Here is a 19,321-nt window from a genome sequence, read left to right as displayed (position 1 = left end):
CACAACTACTGAAGCCCGCACACCTAGAGCCCGTGTGCCGCAACAAGAGAAGCTACTGCAATGAGAAGCCCGCACACCACAATGAAGAGTAGCCCCCACTCACCGCAACTAGAGAAAGCCTGCATGCAGCAACGAAGACCCAATGCAGCCAAAAATAAATAAATTTATTAAAAAAAAAAAAAAGAACATTTAGAGAGTATCTCTGTGGAAGGCTTACCCCTGTTTTCTTTGGAGTTCATTCAGAAAAAAAATCACCAAAGAAAAACATCTCATTTACTTCATAAAATTTATTCAGTAATGTGCTGCTGTTTATATATGAGCGGTGGTTGACCAGAACATGTATATTTAGAGGATATTTTTTTCCTGGGTTTTTTTTTTTTTCAGTCTCGCTGTGTGGCTTGCGGGATCTCAGTTCCCTGACCAGCGATTGAACCCAGGCCCTCGGCAGGGAAAGTGCAGAGTCCTAACGACTGGACCACCAGGGAATTCCCTTTTTTTTTTTTCTGTTCTTGATATGTTATTTGTTTATAGTCTGTTTTCTGCATGTTTTTGAAGGCAGCTATCTGGAATTAGGAATGCGGTCTGTAATTTGAGGAATAATTAAAGTTTTTGATTGGAGATAAGTATCTGCAGGAAATTTTGTCCTTGGAGGATTCATGATATTTATAGAATAGTTTTTGTTTAGGTTTGCCAACTGTGAAATTATATACTCTTCTACCATTTGGTACAAGTTAGTAGATCCTTTACTTCTATTCCTAGCATTTTTTAAACAGTTTTATTGAGGTATAGTTCACATACCATATAGTTCACCCTTTGTGTACAATTCAGTGGATTTTGGTGTATTCAGAGTTTTACAACCATCATTGCATTCAATATTAGACATTTTTCATCACCCCAGAAAGAAACCCCATACCCATTGGCAGTCACTCCCCATTTCCCTGCAAACCTCCCAGTCATAAGTAGCCACTAATCTATTGTCTATCTGTATAAATTCACCTATTCTAGGCATTTCATATAAATGGAATTATACACTCTGTGGTCTTTTATGATTGACTTATTTTACCTAGCATAATGTTATCAAGGTTCATTCATTTGCTGCATGCATCAGTACTTCTTTCCTTTTTTTTGAGAAATAATACTACATTTTATAGATATACCACACTGTATTTATCCATTCATCATTTGAGGGACATTTGGGTTGTTTCCACTTTTTGGCTATAGTGAGTAATACTACTGTGAACATTGAGACAAGTTTTCGTATGACTATATATTTTCATTTCTCTTGAGTATAAACCCAGGAGTGAAATTGTGGGTCATATAGTAACTCTAGGCTTAATATTTTTTTGAGAAACTGCCAAATTTTTCCAAAACTGCTGTACCATTTTACATATATACTATGGAATATTACTTAGCCATTAAAAAGAATGAAATAATGCCATTTGCAGCAACACGGTGGACCTGGAGATTATCATACTAAGTGAAGTAAGTCAGACAGAGAAAGGAAAATATCATATGATATAGCTTATATGGAATCTAAAAAAAAAAAAAATGATACAAATGAAATTATTTACAAAATAGACTTACAGACTTAGAGAACAAACTTATGGTTACCAGGGGGGAAAGGTGGGGGGAGAAGATAGATTGGGAGTTTGGGATTGACATGTACACGCTGCTATGTTTAAAATAGATAACCAACAAGGACCTACTGTATAGCACAGGGAACACTGCTCAATATTCTGTAATAACCTAAATGGGAAAAGAATTTGAAAAAGAATAGATGCATGTATATGTATAACTGAATCACTTTGCTGTACACTTGAAACTAACACAATATTGTTAAGCAACTATACTCCAATATAAAATAAAAAATTTTTTAAACTAAAAATAATAAAATAAACAAAACTGCTGTACCTTTTTAAAATCCCATCATCGGTGTATGAGGATTCCAGTTCCTCTGCATCCTTGTCAACACTTGTTATATCTGTCTTTTTGAATTTAGTCATCTGAGTGGGTGTGAAATGCATCTAATGGTAGTTTTTATTTGTCTGTCTTCTTTAGAGAAACACCTATTTAGATCCTTTGCCCATTTTTTAATTGGGTTATTTGTGGTGTTCTTGATTTCTAAGAGTTCTTTATATATTCTGGATATACATCCCTTATCAAATTTCTCCCAGTCTGTGGGTTGCTTTTTCACTTTACTTATGGTGTCTTTTGAATCACGAAAGGTTTTAATTTTTATGAAGTCCAATTTATTTTTTTCTTTTGTTGCTTGTATATTTGGTGTCACAACTAAGAAACCATTGCCTAATTTAAGATCATGAAGATATACTTTTGTTTTCTTCTAAGAGTTTTATAGTTTTACCTTTTACATTTAGGTCTTTGATTCATTTCGAGTTAATCTTTGTATATGGTGTGAGGTAGGAGTCCCACTTCATTTATTTGCATGTGAATGTCCAGTTGTCACAGTCCCATTTCTTGAAAATACTGTTTATTTCCCCCTTTGAATTGTCTTGGCACCCTTGTTGAAAATCAGTTGACCATAAGTATAAGGGTTTCTTTCTGAACTGAATTCTATTCCATTGGTCTGTATGTCTGTCTTTATGCCAGTTACACAGTGTGTTGATTACTGTAGCCCTGTACTAAGTTTTGAAATCAGGAAGTGTGAGTATTCCAACTTTTTCAAGATTGTCTTGACTATTATGGGTCTCTTGAATTTCCAGCATTAGCTTGTCAATTTCTGCAGAAAAGGCAGCTGAGATTTGGATAAGGATAGCAATGAATCACGTCAATTCAGAGAGTACTGCAATCCTAACAATATTAAGTTTTCTAATCTGTGAGCATGGAATGTCTTTCCATTTATTTATGTCTTCAAATTCTTTCGGTGATGTTCATAGTTTTCACTTACAAAGTTATGTAGTTCTTTGTTAAATTTATCCCTAAATATTTTTTAATGCAACTGTAAAGAGAATTGTTTTCCTAATTTCATTTTTGTATTGTTTACTGCTAGTATATAGAATTACAGTTGATGTTTGTATATTAATCTTGTACCCAGCAACCTTACTGAACTTGTTTATTATTATTGGTTTTAGTATTTTTTTAGTGGATTACTTATGATTTCCTATATACAAGATCATGTCATTTGCAAATAGAGATAATTTTACTTCTTCTCCAATCTGAATGTCTTTTATTTCTTTTTCTTCTCTATTTACCTTGGCTAGAATCTCCAGTACAGTGTTTCATAGAAGTGGCAAGAGCAGATATCCTTGTTTTGTTCCTGATCTTAAAGGGAAAGCATTAAGTCTTTCACCATTAAGTATGATGTGAGCTGTGAGTTTTTCATAGATGCCCTTTATCAAGTTGGGGAAGTTTCCTTATATTCCTAGTTTGTTGAGTGTTTTGATCATGAAAAAGTGTTGTATTTTGTGGATTTTGTCCTTTACTCTAGTGCTATGGTATATTACATTAATTGATTTTGGGAGATGTTAAATCCATTTTGCATTCCTGGAATAAATACCACTTGGTCGTGGTGTATAATCCTTTTTATATGTTGCTGAATTCAATTTGCTGGTATTTTGTTGAGGATTTTTGAGTCGGTATTCATAAGAGATTGATCTGTAGTTTCCTTATGATGTCTTTGGTTTTGGTGTCAAATTAATGCTGGCCTCATAGAATGATTTGAGAAGAGTCCCCTTTTCTTCTTTTGAGCAGTTTATGAAGAATTAGTATTCTTGTTTAAATATTTGGTAGAATTCACCAAAATCATCTGGTTGTAGGCTTTTCTTTGAGGGTAGTTTTAAAATTACTAATTCATTCTCTTTTCTTTCATTCCCATTCTGTAGATCTATTCAGATTTTCTGTCTCTTCTTGATTCAGTTTTGGTACTTTGTGTCTTTCCAGGAATTTATCCATTTCATCTCAGTTATCTAATCTGTTAGTATACAGTTGCTTATAGTATTCTTTATAATCATTTTGTTTCTGTTAGGTCAGTAGCGATATCTAGTAATAGATATCTAACTAGTAAATAGTTGCTTTAATCTAGAAAATAAATTAACTCTTAACATTTGGGGCCCTTTCTTAGGATAGAAGATACGAAGAACATGAAAAGCAAAGAGCTATTGAGTCCCTCATTGTTATTGCTAACAGTGAATAAGCGACATCAGCGTTAATTCCTGCCTGGCACAGAATATTGAGACAGAGCCTTTAGGAAACAAATAATGTTAAGAGCGGGTAACTTCTGCTTTTTAATACTGTTCAAAGGAATATCTCTGGGTTAAGAAATCCTTTTCCTAGCAGCTTGCCGGCTGCCTAAACCTTGAGCAGAAACACTTTACCTGATTGCCCAACTTTCCATCTGAGAGTAGAGGTAACATTACCACTTGCAAAGCCTGTCAGGTATTCATTTTTCATTGCAGTGTCTCAGCAATTCTTTAGAAACCTTATATTGGTCAGATCTCATTATAGTAAACTCCAAAGGACTGACCAGATTTTTAGATGGTACATTTCTCTCTCATATTTAAGTTTCTCTCATTTTATAGATTTTCCAGTTTATGAAATGTGTCAAAACGTAACCTTTTATATGTAGAATGTAAAGTCTTGAATGCAGGGAAATTTCAGACTAAAGTATGTATATACGTATACACACATACACACACACACACACACACACACACACACACACACACACACACCCCAGGCAACATACAGAAATTGGAAGAGATTTTTTTCAACTGTGCAGCAGCAGAGAATAAAAGATTTCTGAGTCCAGGATCCCCACTCTGACAAGTACATTCCCATCCTAACCCTTCCTTAACTCTTTGGCTAAAAATAAGTGTGCAGATTTTTTTTTTAATCCATGAAAGACTTTAGATTCCCGTTATGGAAATTTATTATAAAAGCACTTTCAGAAGGCTGTTTACTGGTCAACAAAAGATAAATTGTTAAAATTAAGTGATACTAGGCATTAAATGGAAATAAATGTTCAGTTTACTAAGAGTTTAAAACCTTTTGATTATTGCAGACAACAATTTTGTATCTGTCTCTTTTTTTAAATACTCTATATTTTGAAAGAGAAGTGCTCACACTGTAAAAAGAGAACAGGTAACTTTAAGTAGGAGCAGTCTGCATCCAGAACAAAAGCCTGTTGGTGTCATTGTTAAGGAAATCAGTTAGTAGATCAAGTTATTGGTTGTAAACAGTATAAGCAATGAGATTTCTCAATTGGAAGAGACAATTTAAGTCCTAGAAGTTGGCTGCCAAGGAAACCACTGACTGCAGTAGCCAAGATATAGAAGCAACCTAAATGTCCATCAATGGATGAATGGATAAAGAAGATGTGGTGGGTATGTATGTATGTATATATGTGTGTGTGTGTGTGTGTGTGTGTGTGTGTGTATTTACAATATATATATTGTATATATATATACACACACATTGGAATATTACTCAGCCATTAAAAAAAAAGAATGAAATCTTGCCATTTGCAACAACGTAAATAGTTCTGGAGGGTATTATGCTAAGTGAAATAAGTCAGAGAAAAACAAATTCCATATGATTTCACTTATATGTAGAATCTGAAATAAAAAAACAAAAACAAATGAACAAACAAGACAGAACAGAAACAAACTCATAGATAGCAGTTGCCATAGGAGGGTGGGGTGGGAAGATAGATGAAATAGGTGAAGGGGGATTAAGAGATACAGACTTCCAGCTATAAAATAATGAAGTCTTGGGGATGTGATGTCCACATAGGGAATATAATCAATAAGATTGTAATGACTTGGTATGGTGATGGATGGTAGCTGGTCTTATTGTGGTGATCATTTCATAACATATAAAAATATTGAATCACTGTGTTGTATACCTGAAGCTAATATAACATTCTATGTTAATTATAACTCAGTTTTTTAAAAAAGACTAGCAGAATTTTTATGCAGACTAGCATGATCAGCTTGTGGTATTTTCTACTCTCTTTCTGTAAAAGGCAGGGGAGAAAGGAGGAGGATAGCAGGAAACTTGGAAAGGCATCTTTTCTGTCGGAAGGAGACAAGGAGTAGATTGTTCTCTTTGGTTCCCCCTAACTTTTTATTTTGAAAATGTTTAAATCTTCAAAAAAAGTGAAAGAAGAGTACGTTTTATATACTCTTCACCTAGATTCACCAGTTTTTAACCATTTTTGTTTTCTTTTACCCTCTTCTACACATACGCACACAGAAAATGTCACAACCATTATAACATTTCATTTCTAAATACTTCAACATGTATTTCCTAAGAAGACATTGTCTACTTAACCACGGTACTATTTACCACACCCAAGAAGTTTTCAGTTGGTACAATAATTTATCTAATGAACAGTCCATATTAATATTTACCCCAATTCCCCCAATAATGTCTTTGGCTTTTTGTTCTTTTTTAAATCTAGGATCCAGTCAGGGCTCCTTCGTTGTGTGTATTGATAGTTATCGTGTCCTTTTAATCTTCCTTAAAGAATAGCTGCCCTTCTTTTGACTTTAATGTCATTATTTTTTAAAAGACGAGGCTACTTTTCTTATAGGATGTCCCACAATCCAGACTTATCTGATTTTTCCGTATGATTATATTCTGTTTAATATATTTGACAAGAAAACTAACAAAGGAAATGCTTTCTATTTCATCACATCAGGAGGCACATAACATCAGTTTGTCCAACTGTTGATGACGCTCAGTTTAATCACTTGGATAAGATGATACCATAATTTTCCATTGCTAAGGTATCTTTTCTCCTTATAATTTAGGACAATGTGGGGTTGATACTTTAAGACCATGGGAACATTGTTCTCCAACAACCTTCTCCCAGTGGTTTTAGCATCCATGATCCTTGCCTGCATCAGCTGGAGGTGCAAAATTATTTAATTCTGCCTTCACTTCATATTTATTAGGTGACTTTCCTCTGTAAAAAGAGCTTTCTCTCCTTTCACTTTTTGTCTTTCTGTTCTGTTATGTTTGGGGGTTTTGGGGGGTTTTTTTGGTATTACTATGGACTCAGATTATTTGTTATTCAATATGCTATAGTCCATTATTGTCGTTATTCTTTTTGATATTCAGATTTTCCCAGAGTTGACCAATGAAAGCACCATCAAACCAGCCTCTGTATCATTTTGCCATGTCTCCATTTTTCTTTTCCTTTTGTTCTCCTAACGTATCCTAGAAATTACTCCCTATCAGTTTCTCGAGAGTATCCCCCTTCTTTTTATGGCTTTGTAATATTCCAAATATTGTTTATCATAGTTTATTCAACCACTACCTTATAGGTGCACATTTAAGTTGTTACCAGTATTTTGCTAATACAGATAATGCTGCTGCTTGTGTTTTATATATATGCAGCCTATTCTTTCAAGATAGTATAAATGTTCAAATAAATTGAAACCTGTTAAGCTAAGAGAATATAGTATTTTACTTTAACATTTTTCTAATTATAAAAGTTGGTAATACACATAATTCATAAAATTCAGAAAACAATCCTGAAATGTATGGAGTTAAAAGTGAAAGTATTCCTTTACACACCTGTATTCCCACCCCTGCGCTATATCTACTCCCCCCCCCAAACTGTTAACAGTTTGATCTGTAATGCTTCAAACTTTCTTTTGTTGTAATTGGTCATGGTTTTATTTTTCCATATTTAGCATGTAAACATACACTCAGGGCCAATTTATTTAACTTACAAAAATGTGATCTTGCTACAGATAATGTATTATGACCAGGTGTTTTTACTTTATGTGTCTTAGATATCTTTTTATGCCCTTACGTATTGAGTTAACTCATTTATTTCAGTAGCTGTATGATAGTTCATGATATGGATTTACCATTGTTTATGTAGCCATTTTCCTATCGATATTTAGATTGTTTCCAGTTTTTCAGTGCTATAGACAGCTGCAGTTAATACCCTGGAACATGTCTCTGCCTATGTTCAAGCATTTCTGTAGGCTAGATTCCAGGAGGTGGAATGGTTAATTAATTGTCGTTGATTCACATTTCTGCGGTATCTTCCTGACATCCTTACCAACACTAAGTATTAGCAATATTTTGCATATTTGCCAATCCAATGAATAAAAAAAAAAAAAAAACAGTAGGGATTCCCTGGTGGTCCAGTGGTTAAGACTCCGCACTCTCACTGCCTAGGGCCTGGGTTCAATCCCTGGTCAGGGAAATAAGATCCCGCAAGCTGAGTGGCCAAAAAAAATGAATGGTAACTTATTGTTTTAATCAGCATTTTTCTATTTACTAGGGAGATCTGTTTACTAGTCCATGTTTGTTAGCCACTGATTTCTTCTATGATTGCTCACTTTTGTCTGTGGGAGTTATTTTTTTTTAGTGGAGTTTTTGTATATAGTATCCCTTGCTGTCTGAACTTTTGCTGCCCAAATTCTGGAATTAAATAGATTTGGATAAATGTTTTGAGAAATCCCTTACTATATGTACCCTCACTACTCTCCATCCAAAATCAAATTGATTCAGATAAAAAGGTGTCACTCACCTTCCTAACTTGCCATCTAAATTCAGACTGTCCAAAATCAGGAATCAAATAGGATGAGATAGAGAGGAAGACTTGTATTCTCCTACTAATCTTAGTGTTAACAACTTTTTTCTCCCTGTGTATTGTTTATCTTTTGTCCTTGTTTGTGTAGTTTTACACAATAAAAAGTTGTAAATGTTTATGTTAAATATCTGTTGTTTTCCTCTATACTAGGTTTTGCTTTACTTAGGTTGGCTTTTCCCATCTAAGATTTTTTTTTTCTTTATTTTTAAAACTTATTACAGAATACTGAGCAGAGTTCCCTGTGCTATACAGTAGGTCCTTGTTGGTTATCTATTTTAAATATAGCAGTGTGTACATGTCAGTCCCAAACTCCCAGTCTGTCCTTTCCCCCTGGGAACCATAAGTTCATTCTCTTAAGTCTGTGAGTCTGTTTCTGTTTTGTAGATAAGTTCATTTTAAGATTTTTTTAATCTATTTTATTTTCTTCTATACGATTATTTTTAGAAACACTGAAATTTTTAGGTGTGTGAAATATATTTTTATGCATAGTCAATTTTATCAACACATTTATAATAACTTATTCTTTATCGTTAATTTTAAATACTACCTTTTTCATATACCAGATTCTTATGTATACAAGGATGTTCCTGCAACAGTACCATACTGTTTTAATGATTATTTTGATATCTAGATGAGACAGTCCCTTGTTCTTTTTTAAATGTTTCTTGTTTATTATTGTTTAATTTTTCTTCCAGTAACATTTTAGGGGGAAAAGTCTCCCATATCATTTATGCTTCCTCCAGCAGTGTATGAGAATGTGCATTTTCCCAGGTCTGGGAGAAACTGGCTGGGGGTCTGAAGCCAAGGTTAAAACTTGAATAAACCTAGAAAAATTAAAATCAAATCATCTACCCTCTAACCTGGGAGAAATCAAATAGGTTTGTAGCACTGTTAAGTGTTACCTAAGTGTTTGTTTAGCGTTAACTCCTTTACCTTCTAGGTGTAACCCTCTCCCCTCCACACTAACCCCTTTCACAGTCATCTCACAGAATTTCACATCACATTACTTGTGTACATCCACTTCCCTCTACCTGGCATTTCTTCTCATTCCCCACCACCTCCCCCCCAGCAACCTCACTTTACCCTCCATATTTTCTGTGTGGGGAAATCTCATTTGTTCCTAAAAACTCAGTTCAGATATTGCCTTTTCTGGGAAGTTTTTCTTCATGCCAACAGTAAGAAGATTGTTCTAATCTTTGTACCTCATATTATTTATTCCTAATATTATCATTATCAAACTTTGAGCTGAATCAGGACATATATGCCAAATGCTTTTGAAAAAGAATAAAATATCCCTGTCTTCAGGGAGCATACCAGAGAATGAAAGGGAACACTTAAGATAGAAGAAAAATAGGTATGAACACAGATACTATATGTGATTCTTTAAAAAGTCACTAACAGGAGAGCTTTTATATCACTTTTTTCCCCAACCTAACCAGGTTTAGATATTATGGCTTATGTGCTAAGCCTTAGATAAGGTGCTTATACACAAACTGAGACATTCATTCGAATTCCTTATGGGATGTGGCATAAGCAGAGGCACAGAGTTAGGACTGAATGTGTCGTTATCATGGGAGTTTCAGACCTGTAAGGAAAATACCAAGAAATGGGATTAGAAAGGCCTAAATATTCAGTAAAAGGTTTGGAAAGTAGTAGCCTCCTATAACGTGGATTTGAATTATAAATGAACAAATATTCTGAATCTTTTTTTTTTTTTTCTTTAGTATTGGATGAACGAATACACCTCATCCATCGGAATTGGAGTTTTTCATTCAGGAATTGAAGTGTATGGCAGAGGTACGTGTACACACAGTCTAAATATACTTTCTGAAGATTTTTCTCATTTAAAGGAGTTGCAAAATCATGACTGTAGCTCTTCCTTTTTTTTTTTTTTTTTTTTAAAGTACTTCCATACTTTATTGTAAAAAGTAGAAGAAAATCTCGCCATATTTGTTTATACTGTATTTTGGAAAAATGCCCAAAGTGGAATGTATCTGGGGAGAAAGTACTCAAAGTACACAAGTGTACATTGATTTGGTTATCTTTTATTCTAGATACTATGTCTTAAAAAATATTTTCCTTTTGAGATTGTTATACTATGACAGTTTTGCTTTAATATGTATTGGCATTCCTAAGAAACTTTGCACTTTGAAAAATAGTGTGATAAAAATAATCATTTTGGTTGGAAAACGGTGGTGCTAGAATGTCAAACTTGAAATACCAATTTCCTGAGGGAATTTCAGTAATAAATTTGTTTTTGTAGACCTACAAATATATAGTTATAAAGTTTAAAAATATCGCTGAGCAAATCCTGCCTTTGATTACATCTAGCTTTTTGCTTAAGAATGATGGCCTTTGTCATTAACTCAGCCCTTTTTATTCTTTATTACCCTTCATTATGATAAACATAACTGGAGCCACTCAAATCAAGCAGCTCTGTTTCAACAGCTTTTTCCTTTGTTCTAATTCTCTCTTGATACAAGATAATCTCCTGATCAAGTTGTAAGTAGAATGTTCTGCATAAGACAGATCACATTGCTGATTTCATCAAGATTGTAATAATATACTAGTTTGAATCATAAACTCACCGTATAGCAGAAATGCTTTTATTTGCTTCACCTAGGAAGTCATTGCTATAATGTTACTGCAGTTTACTCCCAGTTACCCCTGAAGACTACATACCAACTTTAGCTAATACAAAGAAAAGGCTCATTTACTTAAATGTGTCAGTGTGGTGTTTTACTGTCCCTTTTTTATATGCTAAATTAACTGCTTCTAGGTGCAGTGTACCATATTAAATGTTGGCTATAAAGATCTGCCATATAAGCTCCATTTTACCTGAAAGACTGCATCTACCAGATAATCCCAAAAAGCAGTGAGGTTTGTGCTGAAAGTTCCAGTGGTTGGAGTATTGATACGGGTGAAATCGTAGTCTATGGGTTTGCTCCCTGTTTGATTTGGCTTTTGCCAAAGTTGCGTGTATATTCCCTTTTAACTGAATTTGTATGGTGTGTTACAGTTCTTTTTTTTTAAGTGCCATCGAATTTTGGACCACATGACCACGCTGCTCTGAGGTAGATTAGAGCATGAGACATTTTCTCCATTTTTCAGATGAAGAAACTAAAGCTCAAACCTGCTGAAAGTCATACTGCTAATTAACCGAACTAGGACTTGAACCCAAGTATTCTTATATACTAGTCCATTATCCTTTTATCTGCCTAATCATTGCTCCCATTCATAAAATGACTTAAGAATAATTAGAAACATGGCTCAAAACAGCAAAGCCAGGGCCAAATACATTCCTAAAAGTGAATTATTGCTTCTTGAATAGAAGAATAAGTAGGTCTACAACTTTCCTTACTATAATTGAGAAAGTTGAAAATCGAAATACGATCTTTCCATGTCTAACCTTATCTACAGTGTTTTATAAAATTCTATCGTTAAATTTTTAATGTATGTTTTAGAATTAAATGCTAAATACTTTCTTATTCTACATTATTGCTTTTTTTTCCTGAAAGGTCTGAATCAAAAGTCAATGTATTGTAGAATTGCCTTTTTCTTTCCCATGCTTTGTTCTGACCTTATAAGATTATATTTAATAAATTTTAAGTGACAAGATTAACTTAAGCATTTGTTTGGAATTCTTTAAGTAAGTCTACTAAGATTTGCCACTTAAATATCGAAGTATCTCGTACCAGAATTGTAGCCAGAAATTTTATTTCCTTCCTGATTTGAAACCATTCTCCATTTTTGTTCTGAATGAGAGTTTGTATCTGATGAGGCTGGATGTACATTCACTGTAGTACAAGTAGCTCTCTCCTAGCTTAAAGATGTGCTGTGGAAAGTGTGTGTGTCTTTATGTGTGCGTGGGTGTGTATGTTAATTTTGCAGCTTATCTTTTCTTGAATGAGGGGAATTGAGTTCAGTTTTTCTGGTTTGCTAATGTTTTTTCACTCTTACTCAAAGATAAACCAAGAGTCTTCATCCCAGGAACCATGAAAACTCATTGTTATTAGACAGTTTTTCCAGTAAAGTCCAGGTTTGAAATTTGATCACTTTAATTCAGAAAGTGGCAAAACACAGAACTGACCACCTACATACTTTGGCGTGATAGGTAAACGCAGGGACTTTTTTCACCTTTGAGTGTTAGTCAGTCTCCTCTAGCCAATATAAAGTAAATATAGAAGTCAGGATTACCTTTGAGCGTCTTTTGTTATTAGAGTTTCAAGTCCTTTACGTCAACTGTTCTATACAAGTAATAGGTAAATAAGATGTTTGTGAAAGCATTACTAAATTGAAAAATATTTAGATGGTATCATTATTATCCTCATCATTTATTAAATCTAATTCAACATACTGGTGAAGTTTTATGTGATAAATACTAAAAATCATGAGTTTTCTCTTTTCAGAATTTGCTTATGGTGGCCATCCTTACCCCTTTTCTGGAATATTTGAAATTTCCCCAGGAAATGCTTCTGAACTAGGAGAAACATTTAAATTTAAGTAAGTAGGGAGGATAATTTTTATTACACTGTCTTAGATGCCAAAGCTTGTTTTCAGGCATACAGAATTCATTCTGTAGATTAAAATCTAGGCGCTTAAAATGTTTCTTTAATGTTGTTTTAGTTGTGGACACTTTAAAATCAAATCTAAATTGTTGTGTAAAGATAGTAATCAGCCAAATAAAGTGCCTGAAATAAGCAAGTCTGTTGCTCTTATTCAGGACCCACAAAAGTTACTATGTCTACTTTAAAAATGTTTTTACCTGGTATAAGATTCTGCTTTAGAAAACATTTCCTATATAATGACTACTTCCCCTCAGTCTCCTATTTGGGGGGAGATGGAGGAAAGTTTTATTGTGACCTACTTAACACTCTTAAAAATCTCTTCATCTTCCCAATGAAAGGGACACTGTTTACAAACTTGAAATAACTAAACTAAAATAATTTGAATAGATTAGCCAAGAAACTGTTGTTAAGGTACATGTATTATATGTATTGATAAACCTAAAATGTATGGATCTGAGTGTACTGTGGAGCCTTACGTGTAGTAAACAGCACTGAAAACCTGAATGCTAATAATCAAATTTCCATTCCTTAATTGAGTTTTGTATTTAAAGTGATATTTAGAATCTTAGTTTCAAGGAACTTTAAAGAAACTTCTAGACCTATAACAGTTAACTTACCAAGTGACAAATAGTGAAATGAGGTTATAACATTGAAATTCAGTATAGGGCTATATCTTTTTATCACTACTGAGTTAATGATTCTCTTAACCTATAACTAATTTGAAATATTTACACACAGAAGTGCTATAATGCCAGCCTGAATCCATTCCTTAGGTCTCCCTTTGGTCAAAACTGCTAGATAAAAGGATTTTCTAAGTATTGTCAGCTTTCTTGGATGCCTAACTTGTATCTGACTAAAATTCTACTCTCTATTGAATAATGTCTATTGCATTTCCAAGGTAGTAGTTTGGGAGTGGTGGCCGGGTTGGTTGCTTTTTTGGTGTGGTGTATTGTTTTGGGGGGTTTTGGTTTTATAATGCTTTTTTAAAACTTAGTCATTTGACAGTTCATCTCACTGCAGCCCAGTGGCAGATAACTTAAAAGATTATTTGTAAGTGAGAATATGACCAGCCATTTGATGGTGAGTGTAATTAAGCAAGAATATTTGCAGCATGGATCTGGTTCTCTAATAATGTAACTGCTAATGTAATAGTAATAAAAATAACTGTGATATTATATTTTTAATATGACACTGTTTAATAAAGAAAATGACTTATTTTGCATTTGTATTATTTAGAAGTGGTATACTTAAGAGTTTATTGCTTTTAAAAAGTAGAAAATAAAATAATCGAAATTATTAAAATACCTCATTTACCTTTTAGTCTTCTTACAGTAACCCTGCTTTGTTACATCAGTCATAATATTCCTGGCAATAAGCATTTCTGGAAATGAGTCTTTAAGCATGCCTATAATACCTATAACTCACGCAGCTATATTCTTTTTCTTCTTTTTTTTTTTTTCTTTTTTTTTTTTGTTCTTTAAGAGAAGCTGTTGTTTTAGGGAGCACCGACTTCCTAGAAGATGATATAGAAAAAATTGTAGAAGAATTGGGAAAAGAATACAAAGGCAACGCGTACCATTTGATGCATAAAAACTGCAATCACTTTTCTTCGGCTTTATCAGAGGTAAGTTAAATTTTATTCTAAAGGTTCTTCAAATAAATAACACTAGTATATTTACTGTCCCACTATATTTAATCAATTATTTTTTTTCTGATTATTTATGTTGTGTAATATATGGTATTTTATTTCTTTTATGTGAATATTTCTTTTATATGAGTGACCTTTCCAAAGTTGGTAACTTTAGAGTCAGCACAGTTTTAAACCTGTAATTCTGTTCATGACTTTGCAGTGAGTAGAGTGAATACAATAACGGGTCTCTTATTCTAATTTGTTTCATCACAATCTTATATTGTCACTTAAAAATTAATGCCTAGGGGGTTGGGGAAGAAAAAATAAAAATAATAAAAAATTTTAAAAATTAATGCTTAAGTGACTTCTGCTTCTTAGCCACTATGATTTCTCTTTTCCTAAATTTTAGTTGCCAACTTGAAATTTTTCTGGCTCTTACTTATTAATAAGTAATTCATTTCTCCTGTCTTGAAATTTTACTCTGCCAGTTTATCACACACGAACTTATTTGCCTTCCCAGTTCTTGAATGCCAAGCAGAAAACCAAAAGTAGATCCAAATTAAAGGACTTTAAAAAAGAAAATGACGGGAAGAAAGCAAAAGATTATAAAATAAGGTCTGGAGAATTAAATAGCACTTGAAACAGCTTCCCAGCTTTCTGACCCTTAGCAGATGGTTGCAGAAGCCACATCAGGTACCACAGAAATTGTGAAATGTGTAAAAGAGAAAATGAGCTGCTGCTTCAGTGACCTCCTCTGCAGAGCTGCTTAGCTACCTGGCCCTTTTCACTGCCCTCATGGCTTCCACAGCATAGGTTTCAGACAGGACTACAGCAGACTACTGCTGTGCTTCTCAAATTATTTCTTGAGGACCGGCGGCATTAGCATCACATAGGAATTTGTAAGATATACATCATCTCTGCCCCACCATAGATGTACTGAATCAGAATCTTCATTTTCACATGATCCCAGATGATTCATAACAGTTGGAGAAGCACCCACTAGTCTAGTGGGTGCATTGATACTGTAGAGGTGACCAAGTTGATTTTCAACGAAGAGAGAAGGTAGTTCTTACCTTTCTTGACCCTAGACATTACATTTGTAGGAAATGCATTCAAAGATCCATAGAATGTTAAAATTAGCAAAGATTTTAGACAGCATCTAATCTAGTCTCCTCATTTTATAGACTAAGTAACAGGCCCTGATTGGGGAAATGACTTACCAAGATTGTGGAGAACTCAGATTAGACCCAGACTGCTTAGTTCAGTGCTTGTTATATTTTATCGTTACTTCCTCTGGTTCCAATTTATCCTCTCTCCCAAATAAATTATTAGCTTTATTGAGCATCTGTAACACCACCTCAGCCCTGGTCTAACCCTAAAACCATATTGGAGTTGAGTGCCTGAAGAACAATTCTAGATGTCCCTGGAGCCATCTTTTTAGGTCACAGTTTTCATGCTTTCACCCGTGTGAGTGCTGAATTGTTAAAGAAACTGAGACTCGGAAGTTAGGGGACTTAGCCTAGGCTAGCCAGCTTGTTAGTGACAACTGAGACTAGAATTCTGGATAGTGAAGGAGGTAAGGGACTATTTTTAGTAAACCCCATATAATCAAGGCAAAAAAATTTAATGTTAGGCACTCTTAAAAAGTTATTAAATCTAATGTGCGTCTACATCTCTGACAACATAGTTTCTACATGTGTCGTATAACCAGTTGCAGATAGAAAACCATAGCTAATTATAAATGATTGTTGATATATGTACTCTGTTATTCAGAATTGTTCCAGAAATTCTAAGAAGCATCATAGTTATCATTTCAGATGCTTCTCTACAACAAGGATTAGCAAACCACTACAACCTACACAACAATACCAGCCTACCACCTGTTTTTGTACAGCCTGCAAGCTAAAGATGGTTTTTACTTTTTTTAAATTAATTAAATTATTTATTTATTTATTTTTGGCTGCACTGGGTCTTCGTTGCTGCGTGCGGGCTTTCTCTAGTTGTGGTGAGCGGGGGCTACTTTTCGTTGCAGTGCGCAGTCTTCTCATTGCGGTGGCTTCTCGTTGCGGAGCACGGGCTCTAGGCGTGTGGGCTTCAGTAGTTGTGGCTCGCGGGCTCTAGAGCGCAGGCTCAGTAGTTGTGGCGCACGGGCTTAGTTGCTCCATGGCATGTGGGATCTTCCCGGACCAGGGCTTGAACCCGTGTCCCCTGCATTGGCAGGCGGATTCTCAACCACTACGCCACCAGGGAAGTCCCAATTTTTACATCTTTAAACCGTTGGGAAAAGGTCAAAAGAAGAATATATAGTTACATGTATAAATTATATGAAATTCACATTTCAGTATCCATTAAAATCTGACTGGAACACATCCGTACTCATTTTTTTAACCTATCATCTTTACTGCTTACAGGCTGCAGCAGCAGAGTTGAGTAACTGTATCAGAAACCAAATGGTCTGCGGAGCCTAAAATATTTACTGTTTGGCTCTTTATAGATAAGGTTTCCCAACCCCTACACTACGGGTCAGATGCATTCGAATCTGATTCAGATTGACTTAAACAATGAGGAAATATTTTATCTCACAAAACAAGAAGTCCAGGATAAGGTGGGCTCCATGTCAGTATGGTCAGTGTCTCAACTGTGTGTGTCATCAGTGGCCTAAGGTCTTTTTATCTCTCTGAGCTGCCATCCTTAGGGTGTTAGGTTGGCTCTGCCCTCAGGCTAGCTCCTTGTATGGTTTTCAGGTAGTTGCAACAATTTTAGGCACCATATCCTGATACAGCAACATCAAGAGAAAAAAGAAAGCTCTGTCTCTCCCGTTACTTCTCTCAGAGAAACTGAGACTTTTTCCAGAACCTCCTACCCTTTCCAAAGCAGGTCATATTTCATGGCCAGAATTGGGTCGAATGCCATTTCTAAACCAGTCACTAGCAAGAAGAATGGCATTGCCGTTACTAAATGCCACTGGCCTGAATACCTTCTGTAAATTAATATTTTCAGTGGGAAATTCCAAACCTGAATAAAAGTAGAGAGAATAGTATAATGAGCCTGATATACATATCACTTAGCTTCAAAAGTTATCAACTCATGGCTAATTTTGTTTCATCTATAAATGCCCACTCCGAAATAACACTCAGATCCCTAGATTACTTTGAAACAAATCCCAGGTGTTATTTCATTTCAGTTGTAAATAGTTTACTTTGTAGCTCCGAAGATAAAGATTTTTTTAACATAACTACAAATATTATCAACCTAAAAAAAGTTAACATGCATTCCTTAATATAATACAAATATACAATGTTGAAAGTTTCCCAATTGTCATAATTTTTTAACAGTTTGTTTGAATCAGGATAAATAAAGGCCATACCCCCTAGTTACCATGAGGTTCAGTCCACATAGGAAAGGTAGGTTAGATGTCTTGATTCTTTTCCGTTACTTAGCAGTCTTCAAAGAAAGAATTGGTTCCTGTGCTGTACAGAGAAAAATTAACATAGCAGAGGGCTTTACTGTTAGGAAAGCATATTGTGGAGAGAAGGCCAAGGGTGTGACTGGATAACCTTTTGCTGCTGCTGAAGAGATTAAACATGTGACTCGTGGATCCTCTCAACCATCTCAGTGGAAATCAGGAATAGAAATGGGATTTTCCAAGAAAGATCTGTAGAGGAACCTCTTATCTAATAGAGTGAATCCCACAGGAGACGCAACATTTTTGAGGATGTTATATTAGCAGAAACACTGCCGGCTTGGACTGAAAGAGGACAAAATGAAAGATGACTGTTGGATTCCCAAATTTCACAGGCGGTAAACAGCCTGGCGAAAAAGGGTAGTTTCAAGGGCCCAGACGACAGAACTGAGGGCCACAGAGGATTAGTCCCAGGCCTTGAAACCTAATGGAGGTTGCCCAGTCAGATTTTGAAATTGCTTGGGGGGCTTCCCTGGTGGCGCAGTGGTTAAGAATCCGCTTGCCAATGCAGGGGACACGGGTTCCATCCCTGGTCCGGGAAGATCCCACATGCCTCGGAGCAACTAACCCCGTGCGCCACGACTACTGAGCCTGCGCTCTAGAGCCCACGAGCCACAACTACTGAGCCCGCATGCTGCAACTACTTAAGCCCGTGCCTAGAGCCCGTGCTCCGCAACAAGAGAAGCCACCGCAGTGAGAAGCCCGCACAACGCAACGAAGAGTAGCCCCCACTTGCTGCAACTAGAGAAAGCCCGCGTGCAGCAACGAAGACCCAGTGCAGCCAAAAATAAATAATAAAATAAATTTATAAAAGGAAATTGCTTGGGACTAATGATTCCTTTCTTCCTTCCATGTTCTCCCTTTTAGAATGGGAATGTCTATAACTTACTCTGTTCCTGTCCACCGTTATATTTGGGGGGCATCCTACACACACTTTACTTTGTTTTTTTAACTTCACATTATATCATGGAGTTTATTCTGTAACAGTATATAGAGATAGTCCTCATTTCTTTTCACAGCTAAATGGTCCTCCTTGTTTGTGCCAAAATGTATTCAGTCAGTTTCCTATTAATGACATTTGGGTTATT

At 35.1% G+C, this 19,321-nt stretch overlaps 1 protein-coding gene across 3 annotated transcripts in view; it reads left to right on the top strand.

Moving 5' to 3' along the window:
• Positions 1 to 19,321, top strand: part of DESI2 (desumoylating isopeptidase 2) — a 41,579-nt gene that overhangs the window by 17,040 nt on the left and 5,218 nt on the right. For 2 of the 3 annotated variants that reach the window (XM_061185392.1, XM_061185391.1), the window contains exons 2-4: positions 10,297 to 10,369; positions 12,982 to 13,075; positions 14,623 to 14,764. In XM_061185392.1, coding sequence (XP_061041375.1) covers positions 10,303 to 10,369; positions 12,982 to 13,075; positions 14,623 to 14,764 — 303 coding nt within the window. In that variant the 5' untranslated portion in view covers positions 10,297 to 10,302. The remainder of the gene's footprint in view (positions 1 to 10,296; positions 10,370 to 12,981; positions 13,076 to 14,622; positions 14,765 to 19,321) is intronic. The other variant, XM_061185393.1, reaches the window with a different exon arrangement.

This window comes from Eubalaena glacialis, chromosome 3 (genome assembly GCF_028564815.1).
Source record: "Eubalaena glacialis isolate mEubGla1 chromosome 3, mEubGla1.1.hap2.+ XY, whole genome shotgun sequence".
NCBI lineage: Eukaryota > Metazoa > Chordata > Mammalia > Artiodactyla > Balaenidae > Eubalaena > Eubalaena glacialis.
The sequence above is the reverse complement of the archived record's forward strand: the minus strand, read 5'-3'. Positions and strand labels throughout refer to the sequence as shown.